We start from the raw sequence: 20153 nt of genomic DNA on the forward strand, positions 1-20153 counted from the left end.
ATGTCATTATTGTTAGCAGCCAATAAGAGAATGTTAGGAGAACGAACGGACAGAGAATGGCAGAACAAGAGAGGAAAGTCGTTGCCGCCGGGTGGAAACCTTGCATGTCTAAAACCGTTATTTTTTTAATTCTCTTTTTTTAAATATTTTAAAATTGTGAAAATAATATAAATATTTTCACTACTTTTGTGCAACACTCTTGTATGATGAAGGATAGGGCTTCAATTTCCGAAAATAAATATGGAGATACGAGGTTTCTGCCCCGACAGCAACCATGATGATTTTTTCACGGTGACTGAATGCGTTGACTCGAGAGCAGTGCATTGTGGGTAGGTACGCCTGCCTGGCCTGGAGGGAGCTACAGTGTGCTGGAGCAGAAGGGCAGAGACAGTCTGACACACACACACACACACACACACACACACACACACACACACACACACACACACACACACACACACACACACACACACACACACACTGATGTTTGATAACTACACTTATGAGGACATCATCGTTTTAGGACGGCAATTTTGTGAATGCCTTTTTTTGTTTGTTGCCATTTTAACCCATTAAGACCTGAGGCCGATTGTACAAAGGCCTTCTAAACCAATAAGGTCTTTCAAGATTTTTCAAAAATAGCAGATGTACAAGCTCGCAGCGTGGCACGAAGTGAGGCACTGTGAGCTTGTATATCTGCTATATTTGAATAGCCAACGGAAAAATCTAAAACGACACGGATGCTTTCCCGGTTTTAATGGCTCAACCCTGACCCTAAAACCGAAAACAGTTGACGGCACCGTGCGCTGCAACGCATTATGAGCTTGTAGATCTGTTATTGTCTGTGCTCAACACCGGTGCGCAACCAAGTATATAAATCAGGCATAACTCTACACCTAAACCCTAAACCTAACCTCTAAAAACCTAATCCTAATCATAACCCCAACATGAATCATGTCCTAATTGTAAGCCGGTTTATTTCTCAAATTCTACTATACTTATGGGGATAGAAGCCCTCAGAAGTATAACAATCCAAGTGCACGCAGGCACGCACGCACGTATATATCGTCTGTCGGGTGGAAATGTCCAAAACAGTTACTTCTTAGGATTCAAATATATTCAAAAATAGCAAAAGTAGCAGATCGACGTCGCTTTGCGCCGTGTTTCGCGCCGTGTTTCGCACTCGCGTGTTTTTTGTGTGACGCTGCAGTATGATCATGTAGGGCATTAATCTACGAAAAAAATTAAAGGTTTCTGCCCGACGGCAATGATATCAAAATGCTAATTCATTAGTGCAGCAGAATGTTGTCGGTTGAACATGTTGGTTGGTTGACTCCAGAGGATCTTGAGTCCCAGTTTGAGAGCGGTAGACCTTAACAGTTAATGAGTGACATGGTTCCATAAAGGCTCTTCATTGTCAGGCATGTACGGTGGCCTGTGATGTACAGTAATGATGATTTTACCCGTCAGGAGGAGGGGCTGTAATGATGATTAGGAATATAAGGATGCACATTCAGCAGTGCTGGGGCCGGGTTCGGGCCGGTTCCCTCTGCACAGTGGTGGAAAGTAACTAAGTACAATGTTGAGATACTTTTACTTTACTGGAGTATTTTACATTTCAATAGACGGCTTTAGTTACTAGTTACTTTGCCGATTTTGATTATTATTACAAAACATACATTAGCCACTTCAGCCCTATTTTCGGCCATTTGAAAAAAGTCGATCTGCAAGCTCACAATGTGTCATGTCACGATGCGACGCTTGTAGATCTACTATTTTGAAAAGATTGTTATACATTTTGAACTTGTTAAATGGGACATTCTGCACAATGAATGAGTACTTTTACTTTTCGTACTTGTATATTTTGAAGCCACTACTTTTGTACTTTTACTACATACATAGTACATTTTGAATATGGGACTTCTACTTGCAACATAGTATATCTTCATTGCAGTATTGATACTTTTACTTAAGTAAAACATGTGAGTACTTTTTCCACCACTGCCTCTGCATGCCCTTCACTCCACTGAGCTGTATGCACGCTGCCGCTGAACACGCTAACACGCTAACGTTACAGGACAGGCGGCCCATGACATCACATGGACGGACCGCGGGCAATGCAGAGGTCTCTAAGTCACAAGGGTTAGCACGTGTGTCTGTGTGTGTGTGTGTGTGTGTGTGTGTGTGTGTGTGTGTGTGTGTGTGTGTGTGTGTGTGTGTGTGTGTGTGTGTGTGTGTGTGTTTGTGTTTGTGAATGCATATCCTTGCGGGGTTTTCTCACACAAAGGGTCACGTGCAGTGCAAGGAGCTGTGTGCTGTTGCAGTGTTCTGTTGACCCATTTGGTTCCATTTGTACACTCTGAGACACAACTGCCGCCATTCACATGAACTGTACTATTAAAATGCTCAAACATTGACCAAATTGTCAAATATTACCTTAGGAAGAGGCAAAATAGTGAAAATAGCCAATCTACAATATTTATTTGTGGGACACGAGACAACAAAATGAAATGCCTCAACTCCAAGTGCTTGTCAGGGTGGGGGGTCCCCAGTTCAAATATGATTATTTTGGGGGGTTCCCTGTTCAAATTAGATTATTGGGGGCACCTGCCTGCAGACATTAAGAATAACTGTACATGCACACAGCAGAATAAGTGCCGTCAGAGCAGGAATCATTGGGCGAAATGATTGCCCAGATTATCTAATCCATGATGAAGGAAGATTTGGCTGCCGTTATGCAGCAGGGGATTAAGCTTGGACAGGAGTACAGTGACCTCGAACAACCATAGACTTCACTGAATGCATGTGTGAATGGCTGGTCCTTCTGGTTCCTCTTGCCAAATCTGAACTGGGAAAGACTGCCTTCAGCATTGGTGCACCTGGTTCTTGGAACCTCTTGCAACAAGATCTTAAAATACCCTTATAGCATCTATTGGCCATTTTAGGAATTGACTTAATAACTGGTGTATGCAACTGTTTCAACTGATTGCTGTCAACATGCAACTGTTTTGACTGATTGTTGTCAACATATTGCCTTTCTTTGTTGTTCTTATGTTATTGTCTCCGCCAGGCCGAAAGGCATGGCGAGAGAGTATGTTTTGCCTCCTGTCCGTCCGTCCACACACGATTGTGGTGAAACTTTGCACACACATTCGCACTACGTAGAGGAACAAATGCCAACCTTTCTACATTGCCCTATAGCGCCACCAGGAGGCCGATTTCTGCAAAGCATTTTTTTTTCATATTACTCCTACAAATGTTGTCCAAACATCACTCAAATCGGTACATAATTATCTCTTTAGTGTGATCAAGTGATCAAGACCACACTAACCTACCTGACCTGGCGGAGACCTGTGCTCCGACGAGCACTTTTTCTAGTTTATATGTGTAATCTCGGCATCATTGTAAATGAGGGTCTCCCTCAACGATCTCTCTGAGAGTTTTAAATAAAGTTTGAATGAAATAGTGCAGCCCCCCCCCCCCCCCGTGCATGCAGTAAATAAGACTGCCGAGGCCAGTTGTTGTTTCATTTGAGGCTTTTTTTCCTCCATTATTGCTTGATAGAATGACCCATCTGCACCACGTCAGAAAAATATCATCTAAGACACAGAGACAGATCCCCCCACCCTTCAAAACTATATCATATCCTTATAGGCACAAACTCTTATACCCTGGGTACACATTGATACACAGATCCACACTCAGTTAAACCAACTCAATCGGTTACACACTCACACACACACAAATGCACGCACACACACTTGCACATAGGGCTGTCACGATTATGCCATTTTACTTGACGGTTAATTGTCACTCAAATAATTGCGATCAGAGATTTCATTGTGTTTAAATGTCGTTGAACATTATTGGAACATTATGAATACAAATTACATTTCCTTTTGGCTTTTAGGCTTCGTAAAGAAAAGGTGATCAGGGCAGATATGACAAATAACATACGTATTTAATTACTTTATACTTAGAAATAAACATTACATTTATGGTGGAAATCGGCTATTCGGCTATTGAATAGCCGAATAGCGGCTAATAGCTATCGACTATTTTCACTGTATTATCTCAAATAATTGCCATTAGACGATTATGTAATAATTTTGACAGGCCTACACGCACACACACACACACACACGCACACACGCACGCGCACGCACACGCACACGCACACGCACACACACACACACACACACACACACACACACACACACACACACACACATACACACAATAACAATATAACACCAAAAGCAGCTGCCCTACCATGAATTTTCTTCAAATGAATTCAAAATCAGATTCAATATTATGAACATCAGTCAACAGACAAAGTCAAAATTCTAAAATCCATATATCTTTACAATATCAGAGGTTTTACATCATCACAGCTACAAACACACAGGTATAAATATAGAGCTATGTATTATTTCCATCTGGGATTTGAAACATCGCAGATGAAATGGAATTGATATGTTAGAATTCTTTGGCCTGTGTCCCATGGGAGCCTGCGTATACACTGTAAACATCCTCAGTGTTCATTTAACTCTGAGAATATAAAAATGGACAAAAATCGGGGTCCATTTGGGTCCATTGTTAAATGACCAATGAGGATTTAACGTTGTACAGTTAGTGGTTATAGCGCTTTCTTTCTCCACTGCATAGACGGTAGACCTGTGGGATTTACCTACCCAGGAAAACGAGGTTGGCAAACACACACACACACACATGCGTGGCACATAACAGTACATGCCCCAAAAAACACAGGCTTGTTGGTGCAGTCCAGTGTCCATGACATCGAGGAGAGGGCAGGTTAAAAGGGTTCGGAGGCCCAGGGTTCGAGTTGTCCCACCGTTGAGGTCAATATATGCTTTGCGCAACAAGCCGACCGATGTGTCGCACGACAGAAGCGACGTCAAAACAACAAAAATGTGTACGATCGGAGTCTTGGGGTTTGAATGCACGCGTAACAGAGTGGTTCACTAGCTCAGCCGGATGACCTGAAAGTCTAATATCTCTCCCGAGCGATAGGGATATCCCTTTGGCTTAGTGGTTAAGATGTTGGCTTTCCACGCGGGCGACCCGGGTTCAAATCCCGGGCGTTACAATGGTGCCGTGACCCGGATCAGGTTTCCCCGTGGGAGGAGGTCAAAAGGGGGGTGAGGGTAACAGAGTGGTTCACTACTTTAGCCGGATGACCTGAAAGTTTAATATCTCCCCAGAGTGATAGGGATATCCCTTTGGCTTAGTGGTTAAGATGTTGGCTTTCAACGCGGGAGACCCGGGTCCGAATCCCGGGCGTCACACGGCTGGTGGATCCGGCTTTGTCGGATCAGTAGGAGCAGTAGGACGGAGGCTCTACATCCTCCCGGTGGGGGGTCCTCACTGGCAGGTGAGCCATTCGGATACAACACAAATGTGTGGGGCAGGAATTAATTGGCATAGCGACTGAATTGTGGCGGGGCAAAAAAATAAAAGTGTTGCAGAGGACCTTCAGATATGGCGTTGCGTACCTCTGGAAAGATTTACTGTCACAGACGCATCATAAATGTTGATGAAATAAGCTCCGTGACCACGGAGTTGTGCGAGAACATACAGAATTCACTTCCTTGTTTACAATTTCCGGCAATGCTCAGTAACGCTCAAAACTCTGAACGTTGTGAAAACACATAGCGCGACGCGTCGCTCGACACTCTGCCGCTCAATGCATAAAATCGACCCTCTACTACGCGATGGCGTTCTCCAGGGGCTCCTTGTCGCCCGTCGCCGAAGACGCGGCACGGTCCGCCCCCTCCGTCGCCGCCGCCGACGACGCGGCAGCGCCGCCGGCCGAGGCCAGCTCTGCGTTCTTCTTCAGCTCGCGCTGGTACTTGGCCATGATGGCGGCGTAGGTGCAGCCGTACACGGCCGCCGCCAGCATCAGCAGCAACACGATGCCGCACACCACGCCCGTGATGATCACCGTGGCGATGGCGTGGCGCAGGTTGACCGGCCGCGGCCTCTGCTTGGGCTCGCACTCCGGCAGGCCGCTGCCGCCGCCGGCCGCCACAACGCTTCCCCCGAAGCCCTCCACCACCCCCACCCCCACCCCCACCACGGGGCCCTCGTGGAGGCTGGGGGGGCCTCCTCCGGCGCCGGCCGGGTGGGCATGGTTCCGGTGGGTGGACTCCAGGTGGTGGATGTTGGCGAACAGGTAGTTGTAGCTGGTGGTCATGCAGGTGTGGAACAGCTGGTAGGGGACCTTCCGGAGGTCCTTGGAGCTCATCTCCTCCGGCTGGGCGCAGAGCACCTCGTCCACCACGCCACCTGGAGGACACAAGAGGGAACAACAGGGACATCATGAAGAACTCGATGTCTCCAGTTGCTGCTTTCAGAGTTTTCATTGTGGTCTGTTGACTCGCCTGCAGCATGCCATAAAGTTTATAGCATGCTGCATAAACTATACAAACTATAGCATATAGTATAATAAACCAGTGTTCTCAAAGGGGGAAAGACCCTCAGGCTTTCTTGATGGGATTCTAAATGGACCCTTACAGGCTACAGTTAGAGAATCCCAGGGGTGCAAGAACTGTCGAACCGAAAGTTGACAAGGCAGCTGCTGAAGTTATTTTGCTCTGCAACTACGTCATTTTGTTCTTTTTGAAGGCGAAAAAAATGTTCTAGTTCAGTGGTTTTCAACCCTCATGCCAAGGACCCCTAAATGTATATACATTTGGCCACGGACCCCCATCTGAAAACGTTTAGTGCCAAGGACCCCCAGAAGCAAAGATTTGAGTTAAAAAAAATTGCTTTACAAATTACATATATTCAAAGATATGCACACATTTTCACGATTAAAAACAAATAGCAGATCTACAAGCTCATAGCGCGGCACTCGGTGCCGCGCTATGAGCTTGTAGATCTGCTATTTTTGAATAGCCCAAAGCGGTTGAAACGATTGTGACGCTATGTTAACTGGTTTCGCTGGGGACCCCCTAGTACTCCCCCAAGAAGGACCACTGGTGGTCCCCGGACCACTGGTTGAAAAACCACTGTTCTAGTTCATTTGGAGTATGCTGCTGCTGCAGCCGTTATAGTGGATAATATGTCCATTTGAACAGATTCTTGTGCCTGCTTAATGAAGCCCTGCACACCCCAGTGCCTTTGCTTTGTGACAGCTCGGACTCCAGAGGGCTAACAGAGGGTCATATAGTTACCTTCAACAGAACAGCAACTTTGCTGAACCTGAACCAATCCATTACTTAACCCATGCCATCCGGGAACGCATCTGTACAAATGTCTAAATCCTAACAGTTTTCTGAAAACCGCAATGTTGCTGTAATATCAGTGGTTCTCTGCACTTTTTCATGTCAAGGACCTCTAAATGATATATATTTGGTCGCGGACCCCCATCTCAAAATATTTTGTTCCAGGAGAAGCAAAGATTTCAGTTACAGATGTTCGCTTTAAAATATAATACACACAAATGTTCATGATTTTTCAAAAATAGCAGATCTACAAGCTCGTAGCGCGGCACTCGGCAATCTGCTATTTTTGAAGTATAAAATAATGGTTATAGCTAAAAAATCTAAAATTACACATATACAGTATATGCGTATTGCCCGGATTGAATGGGTTAAGCTCTTAATTCGCCAAGAAGTTAATGGCTTGATTTAATGGCCGCTGTTAGAGTGATCCGATTAACACCTCAGCTCAGACTGAACGAGTCCAGCACGCAGTTCATCACCTGCTCTCTCTCTCTCTCTCTCTCTCTCTCTCTCTCTCTCTCTCTCTCTCTCTCTCTCTCTCTCTCTCTCTCTCTCTCTCTCTCTCTCTCTCCAGTCCAGTAAATCTCGCTCCCCTTATTGATTATTCATGTCGGCCAACCACTCTCTCTCTCTCTCTCTCCCCTTGTCTTTGGGGCGGTGGCCGTAGCTTAGTGGGTAAGAGAGGCCATCTGCTAATCAGAAGGTCATGGGTTCGCCTCCCAGCCAGCCCACATTATCTACATGTCCAAGTGTCCCTGAGCAAGACACTTAACCCCAACAACAACCCCGGCCATAATTAATTACAACTTTCAGCCTGGGAGAACAATGTTTGTGTGAGGTCAAGTGAGAGCAGAAGAGAGAGAGAGAGAGCCCAAACTGCAGCAAGCCATCCATTCAATCCGGGAATGCATCTGTGTCATTTTAGATTTCTTTGGCTATTAAAAAAAAATCACACCCAGTGTGAAGAGAGTGGTGCCTTTGAATTAATGTAACTGGTTGCATCCTTGTGTTGTAATCAGCTGCAGCTGTTGAGGCCGTGCTCAAACGGACGGACGGACGGACGGACCCACACACACGGTCAAGTGTAGGAGTGGCTGGCACCACTCAAAAATAGCAGATCTACAAGCTCATAGCGCGGCACAGAGTGCCGCGGTATGAGCTTGTAGATCTGCTATTGACAGTGTGTCACGGCCTGAAAAGGTTGAGAACCACTGCTCAACCGTACAGATTGGACAACATTACATTTTATTCCTCAAATAAAAGTTACATAGTGCTGCTTTAAAACATGCCGGCATTATCATTTACAACAGCTACAGTTATTATATTGGAACATCAGACTCTGTTGATCTCAAACATCAATCAAAAGGTGATAAATTGGTGCAGGTACCAAACCATAAGCATTATTATTAATGATTCCTCTGTAAAATACAGCATTATGGACTGTGCTCAAGTCTTCTGGGGTTTATTTAGATTCTACAAATGTCTTCTAAATCCAGTGCATACAAAACAGTTTCCTGAAAAACGTATGTGACTATATCCTAAAATTATATGCATTTGGCCGTCCACTATATTGTTGCTGTCGGGCAGAAACCTCTTATCTCCATATTTTGACTTTTTGTGTGTTTTCGTAAATTAACGGCCGAAAGTAGCAGATCCCCAAACGCCAAACGCGGCGCGAAGCCACGCGTTTGGAGCTTGTAGATCTGCTACTTTGGAATTTGAATCCTCAAAAGTAACAGTTTTGGATGTGTGAGGTTTCCCACCCCGACAGAGACGATACACAAGATACCCGTGTATATGGAACAGGCCGAGATGCCCATATAAGGAGCGGGGTGGAAGAGGCTGAGGCTATTGTGCTTTGTGGATTGGCCGAGCATTGCGTGACATTTTGTGCCACCGAAGCAATATAAGCGATAAAACACGCACATTATGACTGCGGTTTGTTGTTGTTCAGGAGCGAGTCTTTACAGATCCAAACGGTTTTACAGTGTGAGAAATGTTCCACTGGACGGTACTTATGAATGGAGGACCAGAAGGATCCTATCTTGCTGCTGCCGCAGTGAAGCACGAGGTGTACGCCTTTGGAATGGAGCATACTAGCCCCGGAAACCAGACTTGGATTATGCCCCAAGTTTTCAACACAGTGTCATTACGCTGGAGGAGGTTGGCCACAGTGATAACTGAACGTAGTTCCTCCAAAACGTTTTTTGGGGTGGGCAAGTCTATCAAGCATGAGGGCCACACAGCTCTGCCGATAGAATATATCATCTACATCTGGGGAGGCTCTGGGTCGCGTCGTTACTGCAACGTGCTTTATGCATTTGATGTCGACACCCACAGATGCTTCAAACCCAAGGTGTCAGGGACCGTTCCAGGGGAGAGGAGACACCACTCAGCCTGTGTCTTGGGGAAGGTCATGTTTATCCATGGAGGATACCACTGGGATACTGGATACACTAATGACATCTACAGGTTGGACACCACCACGATGTTCTGGTCTTTAATTAACACCAGAGGACCTCCACCACCTGCTTCAGAATGTCACTCTGCCACCATCATCGGGACAACAATGTTTGTATTCGGGGGCCAGACGGGCCAGGGGAGTACTACTCCGTACTACAACTACATCAGAGTGTTTGACACAGAGACCAACTGCTGGCTGAACACACCTACTGCACAGCTTTTTCCAGAAGGACGCGGGTTGCATTCAGCCCTTGCCTACAATGGAGAACTGTACATAATTGGTCCTGAAAACGCGGAATTAACCTTGAGGCGCCCGCCAACCTTAAGTTACCTGTGGAAGTTCAATCCAGAGACCTTTTCCTGGACGAATTTTGAGTCCAAGGAGAAACCATTCTATTTAAAGGGCTGTTGTTGCATGGTGGGAGATCGCATCATCCTCTTTGGGAGATACGATGTCTTCACATGCAGTGACTCCCACCTGTATATCCTAGACTTAAGTCCTAGCCTGAAAACGTTATGCAAGCTAGCAGTTATTCAGTACGGTGTGGAGCAGTCTGAACTCCCTCACGACATCAGGTGGGAACTGAGAGCCATGACTACCAACAGCAATAGAACAGAGTATTTGAAGGGGAACTGTATTATTTGGCCACGTGCAACGAGGCTTGATGATGAGTTGGCTAAATAATAGCCATAGCTCTGATCAACAGTCTGTGGCAGGTCTTGGAGGCATGTGGAGTGATCCTGTGCTTGCGAATCCCGGACGAACTTCTGAGCTTTTGTCAATTATAGTAGTAGGATAGGATAGGATAGGATTATGAAGTTTGTATTCTGTCAATATTAGCTGTCACCTCATCCAATAGAAGTACTGTAAGTCACCCTCCCTACCCTACAACCCAAACACACACACACGCACACGCACACACACACACGCCTCTTTGCTAATTGGACAGTCCTTCTAGTGAGTTGTAATCCCCAACACGCGGGGCTCTCCAGGGAGAAGGTATTACGGTTTGACACCATGTAACCATGTATCTCCATTATGAGGCTTTTTTGGTTCATTGTGTGTGTCCTTTTTTTTTAAATCATGGCTCAGGAGAGGCTGGCTGCCAGCCCCCTGGTGTAAGCTGGTCACTTTAAATTACACCCCTGCTGCCTCCTGTACCGTGTTAGCTTTGGTTAAAAATGTGTTTGTGTAATGTGAAAAACACAAGACTGAAGCCAGACTGACTCAAATCAAACCTTTTCAAATAGATTAGAAACGTTTGCAATTTTTTTTTAACCCATTAATATCTGAAACGCACATGTCATTTTAGATTTCTTTGGCTATTGAAAAATAGCAGATCTACAAGCTCATAGTGCGGCACCGAGTGCCGCGCTATGAGCTTGTAGATCTGCTATTTTTTTTTGCTATTTTTTGCAATTTTTTTTGCAAATCTTTGAATATATATATTTTTAAAGCCAACATTTGTTACTCAAATCTTTGCTTCTGGGGGGGTCCCTGGAACAAAATATTTTGAGATGGGGGTCCGCGGCCAAATACATATAATTTTGGGTGGTCCTTGACATGAAAATGTTTGAGAACCACTGATATTATAGCAACAGGTTTAAAAAAAAAAAGAAAACTGTTAGAAGACATTTTGTAGAATCGGCCTCTGGTCTTAATGGGTTAACAAAATATCGGTCAAAACATCGGTCAGGCTCTACACAAGGCTAGTATTAGTACAATAATAAATAAAAATCTATTAGGTATAGTGAAAGAATGGTGAAATGTCCTTGCCAGGGGCGGTCGGTCTCTAACCTTTGAAGAGGTACGTCTCCAGCCAGAGCTTGAGGCCTATCAGCTGGCAGTCACATCTCCAGGGGTTGCCCCGGAGCGTCAGGCTGTCCACCTGCCCCAGGCCCTCCAGCAGGGAGCGGTCTAATCGCGGCAGTCTGTTGTAGGCCAGTCCCAGGTGGCTTAGGTTCCTCATGCTCTCCCCCATGGCTCCGGGTAAACCCCACAGGCTGGACGACACAAAACCCACAAAATGGAACAGCATGATTGATAAAAATACAATGGATTACATTTTAGACACGTTTTTAGACACCTTTAGTAAACCATTGTAAACCCGTAGATATTACTCCTTTGCATTTAACCCATCCTAAGGAGCAGTGATCAGCCACAGTCACAGTCAAGAGCACTGGCAGGAGTATGTACTGTATCTAGCATGCGTCGCTTAGGGTTACCAACCGTCCCGTAACATACGGAATCGTTCCTTATTTGGAAACTAAAAGACGCGTTCCGTATTGAACTGTTATGGGACGCACTATGTTCCGTATTTTGGGGTTGTGGAATGACAGCGCGATTTTCATGAGAGAGAGTATTTCTCACACACACACACACACACACACACACACACACACACACACACACACACACACGTGCGCACGCGCACGCACCAGGCAGTGCATCTGTCTGCCTGTCTATGTGTTTGTGTGCTGTATACCAAGGGCGCTAGGACCCTGGGGGTGCCACTCGCGCGTGTGTGTGCGTGCTTGTGTGAGTTTTCAAATAAATGTAGTGGAGTAAAAGCAACATTTTTGGATCCGAGATGTAGTGGAGTAGTAGTAAAAGTACAGAAAATTGGAAATACTCCAGTAAAGTACAAGTACCTCAAAATGGTACTTCAGTACAGAACTTGAGCAAATGTACTTTATGTTACTTTACAATTGATAGTTGCAGCCCTAAAAGGGACACAGCAGAAATGAGCCCAAATCTCATCCATGCATGTGCAGCATGTAGGCGTACCTGTTGTGTGACAGGTCGAGGTGAGTCAGGGAGTGGATAGGTCCGAGCAGCCGCCTGTCGAGCTCCCGCAGGCTGTTGTTGGCCAGGCTGAGGCGCTGTAGGCTCCTCAGGCCTAGCAGGGCGGACGGCGACACGGACGTTATGGAGTTGTTGGACAGGTCGAGGACGCGGACCAGGGGCATTTCCCGGAAGGCCATGGAGCCCAGGCCTCGGATGCGGTTGTCCTGGAGGTGGAGCTCCTGGGTGTCGCGGTGCAGCCCCTTGGGGATGTCATAGAGGCCGCGCCCGCGGCAGTCCACCACTTTGGTGTCGCTGTCGCAGGCGCACTCCTTGGGGCAGGCGTGGCACAGAGAGAGGCTGAGAGAGAGTAGAACACACACCAACGATGCTGTGGAGAGATGGAACGATAGATAGAGAGTTAGGCCACGTTTACACGATAACAGTGGTGTAAAGTAACTAAGTATATTTACTCAAGTACTGTGCTTAAGTACAATTTTGAGGTACTTTTACTTTACAGGAGTATTTCCAAATATACTTTTACTTCTACTCCACTACATCTCAGAGGCAAATATTGTACTTTTACTCCACTACAATTATTTGAAAACTTCAGTTACTAGTTATACTTTGCAGTTTTATTATTACATTATAAAACATACATTGACCACTTTAGCCTCATTTTATACCTAGGCTATTTGAAAATAACAGATCTACAAGCTCACAACACGCAACACGTTGTGAGCTTGTAGATCTGCATACTCTATGTATTTCAGCACTTTGCATCCTGCGGAAACAGCACGGGCAGTTTATTGTTCTTTTTTGCATCGAAACACATATTGTCTGATAATGATGAAGCTAAGATTTATACTGTATAATTATATACACTGTATATTATACAGTGTATATAATATGTTTTATATACTATGTAAAACTTTATAGGCTATTTTTACTGGAGTAAAAGAGACCTGCCACTGAAGCTTACTTTCTAGTCAAGTCAAATTCTGTGTGGAAAAACATACTACATTTAGAAGTACAACGTACATTCTTAGAAAAGACTGCTGTACCGATTATGTTTGGCTTTGATATTGAACCAGTTTTTCTTTTAGATGTCTACAAGTACAACCTATGATACAGTATAGTCATATCTCACACCCACCTACCACCATCCTCAATCATTTTACCAAGTCCTAACCTCTCGCCCACACACACACACACACACACACACACAACACACACACACACACACACACACACACACACACACACACACACACACACACACACACACACACACACACACACACACACACACACGTTCACATTGCAGATCCAGGGTGTCTGATTCCCTTTGAGATAACTTTCGCATGTCCATTCCTTCTGGTGCATTACTGCTGTATTTATAGCATTGGGTTCAATGAGATGAGTATCGGACCCGAGCCCAGGAATGCGGCTAACGGCTCTCCATTGCAATGTTACCCTCATAGATGTGCAACGGATAGCAACAGCACTACTAGTCCTACTGTAACCTATCAATGACAGCGTCACAGCGTCACGGTTAAAGGGGGATTATGAGGTTAAACTGTGTCTGCGTGCTGGTAAACAAACCTACTTGCTGGTCTCTATGTAATGGACTGGGATTTACAGGTGTGGAAATGGCGTATAGGTATGGTCAAACTTGGAGGAATAGCCCAGGTGTGTTTGGCATTGCCAACTACCTTATTTTCAAGAAAAATAAGGGACACCCAGAAAAATACATCTCACTGTGTATTAGGTCTGACCTCGATTATTCGAATAGTCGACTAATCAGTCGAGGGGTGTCTGAGTCGACTGCCAATCTCTTAGTCGAATTATGAGGAAAAATAAACTGAGAGATTGGCCTAGTTTGTTATATTGATTAACTAATAGTTTGCCTAAAATAGGATATACATCATGATTTATTGGGAGAAACCAAGCAAGTATATGTTAAATCAGACACTAAGCACCCCTACAGCCCAAATGGAATGTTCCTCTATTGCATGACATATTTTTTTGCATGATTTGACTGAGAGATTGGCAGTCGAATCAGACTGATTCCACTGCCAATCTCAGTCGAATCATGGGTGTTGCATTAGTCGACTATTAGTCGACTATAGGCAACTATTTGGCCAATCAGATTCGACTATAGAAATCCTTAGTCAGGGACAGGCCTACTGTGTATAGTTGCTGTCTTGTAGATATGCTACTTTTGATGCTTTTGAAATAAGGAACAAAGTGTGTTGTCGGTTCAATAAAGGGACACGTCTTTTTAGTTTCCAAATGAGGGACGATTCTGTATTTCAAGGGACCAACCGTCCCTTGAAATACAGAATCGTCCCTCATTTGCAAACCCAAGGTGTGTTGGTGTGTAATCCGGTTCTTCTAGTTAGTGTCTGTTGTTGTAATTATTCTTGACCACAGATGTTTAAGAATGTGATTTAGAGCCTAATTGCATAATCGTCTCTGTCGGGTGGAAACCTCAAATGTCCAAAACTGTTACTTTTCAGGATTCAAATAAAAAAAGTATCCAAAATAGCAGATCGACAATCTCAAAACGCGTCGCTTAGATCTGCTATTTTGGATACTTTTGTATGATGCTGTAGTATGGTCAATAGGGCGTTGATTTACGAAAAACACAAAGTTAAGACTATGGAGATGAGAGGTTTCTGCCCGACAGCAACGATATAGCATATTGTAGACAGAATGCTAGGTTTCATTGTTTATCTGGTATCCTGGTTTCTTTGAGGCACTGTGTTCTCTCTGCAACTCCATTTATGTGAGTGTTTACCTTGTTGTTTAGTGAGTTAATCCTTACTCTAATTATTTCAATCTGCCTTTGTTTGTAAGTCGCTCTGGATAAGAGTGTCTGCCAAATCCCTATAAATTGTCAAACAGTGTTTTGATCTGTTGCTAGGCTAAAGGAAAACCCTCTGAACGCTATACTTTATTATGGAGAGATGTGGAACACAGCAGAGTGTGCTAATCATAACAGTGTTAGTGGAACGAGCGTACACACACAAACAAGCACACACACACATGCATGCATGCGTGCGTGTGTGCATGCAAGCGACTGAAATGTGTGCATGTTGTTATTATTTAGTCACAAGGTCTTGTAAATATTTATAAAATATTATATATTAAAAAAATGTTACTTTTCTGTGACGCAAACAACAGACAAAAAAAGTTGAAATATGGAGAGACATGTTTTCTGCCCGACAGCAACGGTATGTGCGCAAATACACGCATGCACGCATGCACGCACGCGGGCGGACGGACACACACACACACACACACACACACACACACACACACACACACACACACACACGTGTGCGCTCGCACACACACACACAAACAAACTGAGCATCAGTTCAGTGGAGCGTTGCGACAGCAGGTCTGGAAGGAGGTCAGCGCAGGAGAAGAAGCGGCTCTTCCTCCGCTCTGATGTGTTCTAACAGCTCCTGGTACACTTTGAGAAAACCACAGTGACATGCACACACACACACAATAACCCCCGCAGCACTAATACCGCTAATATACTGTATAAGCCCCCCATGCTTTCAGCCCCGGCACAGTTAATATGAGCAGCATTTCCACAGCAAAAAACCTCATCGGGTGTAATGTTTATGAACGTAAAAAAAAACCGAATTATGCTAGAAGAATGATCTGCAGCATAAATCGTCAGATGTTGGGAGCTGCTATAATTCCACGATGGTTACGTGAGCATCATTCACATAACTATCACGCATTATGAGTCAACGCTGATGACCTCTAGCCTCAGCTACATCAAAACAATTGCAGCGTATATAGTACCTTAACGCCTTCGTTCTTATAATACACTCATCCTTACGTTTGGTGCTCCTACCTCTCATGTCTGTCGGCGGTTCCTGTGCGTCGCTGAGCCGTTGTTTTGTCGCGTTCGCCGAGTAGTCGCCGCGGCGGCTTGGGCTTTATGCGAGTGGTTTAACGTTCCTTTAGCTCCACCGGCTTGCTCAAGCTTCTATAGTCAGCGTTGTTGTCGTCGTGCCACCGATACATCAGCCATCAGTCAGCGCTGGGTTCTGTAGGTTTAGCAGTTTTGTGATGGCCAGGAGGACGCTGTGATGGCACAGGAGAAGCATGGATCAGCAGCAAAGCCCCGCGATGCCCTTTGGACCCCCTGCCCTGTCTGCTGCGTGGGCATGAAACCCCATGAGAGGAGCGGAGAGCTCACAGCGCACAGCCCACTGCCAGCCCAGCCAGGGAATAACAGCACTGGACTTGGATATCTGCCTCTCTCTCTATCTCTCTCTCTCCCTATCTCTCTTACTTCCTCCCTTTGCCTCTCTCTCTATCTCTGTCTCTTGTGTGTGTGTGTGTGTGTGTGTGTGTGTGTGTGTGTGTGTGTGTGTGTGTGTGTGTGTGTGTGTGTGTGTGTGTGCGCTGCGCGCGCGCTCTCTCTCTCTCTCTCTCTCTCTCTCTCTCTCTCTCTCTCTCTCTCTCTCTCTCTCTCTCTCTCTCTCTCTCTCCTCTCTCTCTCTCTCTCTCTCTCTCTCTCTCTCTCTCTCTCTCTCTCTCTCTCTCTCTCTCTCTCTCTCTCTCTCCCAGTGTGATATTGTGTCATATTGCAGTGGACAGCTGTGCCTCTTAAATCATGGCACACTTACGCGCACACACACACACACGTTGATGACAGAACAAGATATTCACATTATTTCCTATTAATCTGGCAGAGGTTAAATGCAACTAAATTAGATCTGGATGATCATGGTTTCCACTACGCACGCATATAGTCACACGTGCACGCATGCACACACACGCACACACACAAACACACACACACACACACACACACACACACACACACGAGCAGAGTTGCAGAATGTCCGCTGCTGTGGCATGCTCAGATGACATTATGCATGAGCCTCGGGCACATGGGGGTTGGCAGAACACGCCCCCAGCGGGGCAAAGCACCATGCACTATTGCACACACGCGCACACACACACACACACACACACACACACACGTGGGTTATTAAGCCAGTGTGATGTGTGTACATTGGATTTGCTCACAATGTAAGTGGATTGAGTGAGGGAGTGGGTAGCTCAAAAGAGAGGCAAAAAAAAGAAAAAAGAGGAAGAGATTAATGATGGAGCCATTTTATAAAAGATGAAGATGATTATAGCTCATCACAAGCTGACCTCCTCCTCCACAACCCTCCCCCCTCCCTCTTCCTCCTCCTCCATTCATATCCTCCTCATCCCTTCCATCCACTGACAGGCCACACACAAGTGTTCTCATGCAACGCTATGATAATGTAAGCCATTTTACATAACCAGTATATAATTAGAACGTGTATTTTCAGTAGATGCATGAGGACAACTCTCAGCCTCGGGTAACCGACGTGCACGCTGGAGATTCATGGCTTCGGAAATGCACACGGACGGACATGCATGCGTTGCGGACACACACATACATGACAACATTATTAGCACCCAATAAGATGTCTAGCTTATATGACCAGTTATATGACTTCTGAACAAACATGGTTGCAACACTAGAGGAGCAGCTTCTGGTAACATAAGATCAAGAACAGCACCTAGAACATTTTTTTTCTCTCAAACTCACTGGTACAGTATATTATATCGGTCAATAGTACTCTGGAGTGCTCTGCCCAAAAACATCTTATCAAAAATGTATTTAAAAAAATAGAGATCTTGCCAAGTAACTTAAAGTATGTAACTGTTATATGTTTAATTTAACTGGACCGTTGGATTTGATTTTAAAATGTTAATTTGTCTTTTTGTATTCATTTTAAATTTAATTTTATTGTTTAGTTTGTTTACTTTAATTTGTATTTTTAGTTGTACATCTGTATTGTATTTGCTTTGTTCAGGACCCCAGGAAGACTACAGGCTCGTGCATGTGTCTTTAATGGGGGACCCTTTAATAAACATGAACATAAACAACATTGGATGTGTAAAGGAATCCGATGATGATGTTTCCAGACAGCTCATGAAATCCACACGCACAGCATTCCTGGTCCACTTGTAGCAGGAATGCTATTAAGGAGATTAGTACCATGCTAATCATTATGCACATCCCCTGTGCACATCCCCCCACATTTAACACATTTACTGTATGGAATATATGGAGCTCTAATCTGAGCTGGTGTATGAGTCATGTTTGAGTGTGAGGTGGGTGTCTATCAGTATCCTATCCGACTTTAACCCACTAAAACCGGGAAAGCACCCGTGTCCTTTTAGATTGAGCTGAAAAGCATTATTTTATACTTTGTCTATTCAAAAATAGCAGATCTACAAGCTCTACGAGCTTGTAGATCTGCTGTTTTTGAAAAATCGTGACAATTTGTGCGTGACAATTTGTGCAAATCTTTGAATATACATTATTTTAAAGCGAACATTTTTAACTCCAATCTTTGCTTCTCGTGGTCCATGGAACAAAATATTTTGAGATGGGGTCGGCGGCCAAATACATTTTGGGGGTCCTTGACATGAAAAAGTTTGAGCGCCACTGATATAGTAGCATACGTTTTTCAGAAAACCGGCCTCAGGTCTTAATGGGTTAAAAATCATTTCTATAAAAGAGAAAGAAAAAAAACCTCCGTCAGTCCTAATAATTTCTTTCCTCTTCACCAATCGATCGGAAATTGCACGTGGGCATTGGCATGGGACTGAGAAAGGTGATTCTTCCAGGGAGGGATTGACAAAGATGACATTTCAATATCTGTGAACTCTTGACACTCGATTAAGACTCTTGTCTGTCATCATCCATTACAATGGATCTGTCATTGCACATGCAGAGACTAGCAAAGCAGATTTTTCTCTTTTCTTTAGATTCTTTAGCTGCATTCTTTTTCCCCATGGGGCTAATTAGATCTGTATAGTTGCTGATGCGGTTTTGCCGTTATTACATAGTAAACCACCAACTCTGCATATAGTTGTGTGGTAAGTACTGGGAGCTGATGGTAGGTGTTTTGCTCCCCCTTATCAATCCATCTCCCAGGGGTCATAGCTCATTGAAAATATGTTTTTGTAATTAGATATATATTTTTTTGCTCCTGGGCTAGAATCCATCAGTAGGTCATACGCGCACGCACGCACACACACACACACACACACACACACACACACACACACACACACACACACACACACACACACACACACACACACACACACACACACTCGCACACACACACACTCTCACACACACACACACACACACACACACAGACACACACACACACACACACACACACACACACACACACACACACACACACACACACACACACACACACACACATATGCCACCTGACTATGAGGGCTTGTTTCGATTGTGGTCCTGTGATACCAACAATACTCCCGACTACTTACTCACTTACTTAACTCGCTTCCTTTATTATTTACATAATAAACCGAAGACTTAATTGAGATGCATTGTTTAGACGTTTGCACATTTAAATTATGTTTTTTCCCAGATCTTGGTTGTGAATTTGACATCACTCTGCATCAGTCATCTGTTTTTTGAGATGAACTCTGGAGACTGCTGGCATGTTTAGTCACAGGTGTGTGTGTGTGTGTGTGTGTGTGTGTGTGTGTGTGTGTGTGTGTGTGTGTGTGTGTGTGTGTGTGTG

The 20153-nt window shown here is 44.7% G+C and overlaps 2 protein-coding genes across 2 annotated transcripts in view; one reads left to right on the forward strand and one right to left on the reverse strand.

Moving 5' to 3' along the window:
- Window positions 1-20153, forward strand: part of LOC308096367 (voltage-dependent calcium channel subunit alpha-2/delta-3-like) — a gene marked incomplete at both ends in the record, with an annotated part of 311418 nt that overhangs the window by 233340 nt on the left and 57925 nt on the right.
- Window positions 3552-16813, reverse strand: lrtm1 (leucine rich repeats and transmembrane domains 1). Its single transcript, XM_080445618.1, has 4 exons — window positions 16379-16813; window positions 12502-12889; window positions 11512-11717; window positions 3552-6309 (listed from the first exon to the last, which is right to left on the reverse strand). The coding sequence occupies exons 1-4, from the start codon at window positions 16383-16385 to the stop codon at window positions 5729-5731; spliced, it is 1182 nt and encodes a 393-aa protein (XP_080301744.1). The 5' UTR covers window positions 16386-16813; the 3' UTR covers window positions 3552-5728.

This window comes from Gymnoscopelus braueri (assembly GCF_963280865.1).
Source record: "Gymnoscopelus braueri genome assembly, chromosome: 12".
Lineage (NCBI taxonomy): Eukaryota > Metazoa > Chordata > Actinopteri > Myctophiformes > Myctophidae > Gymnoscopelus > Gymnoscopelus braueri.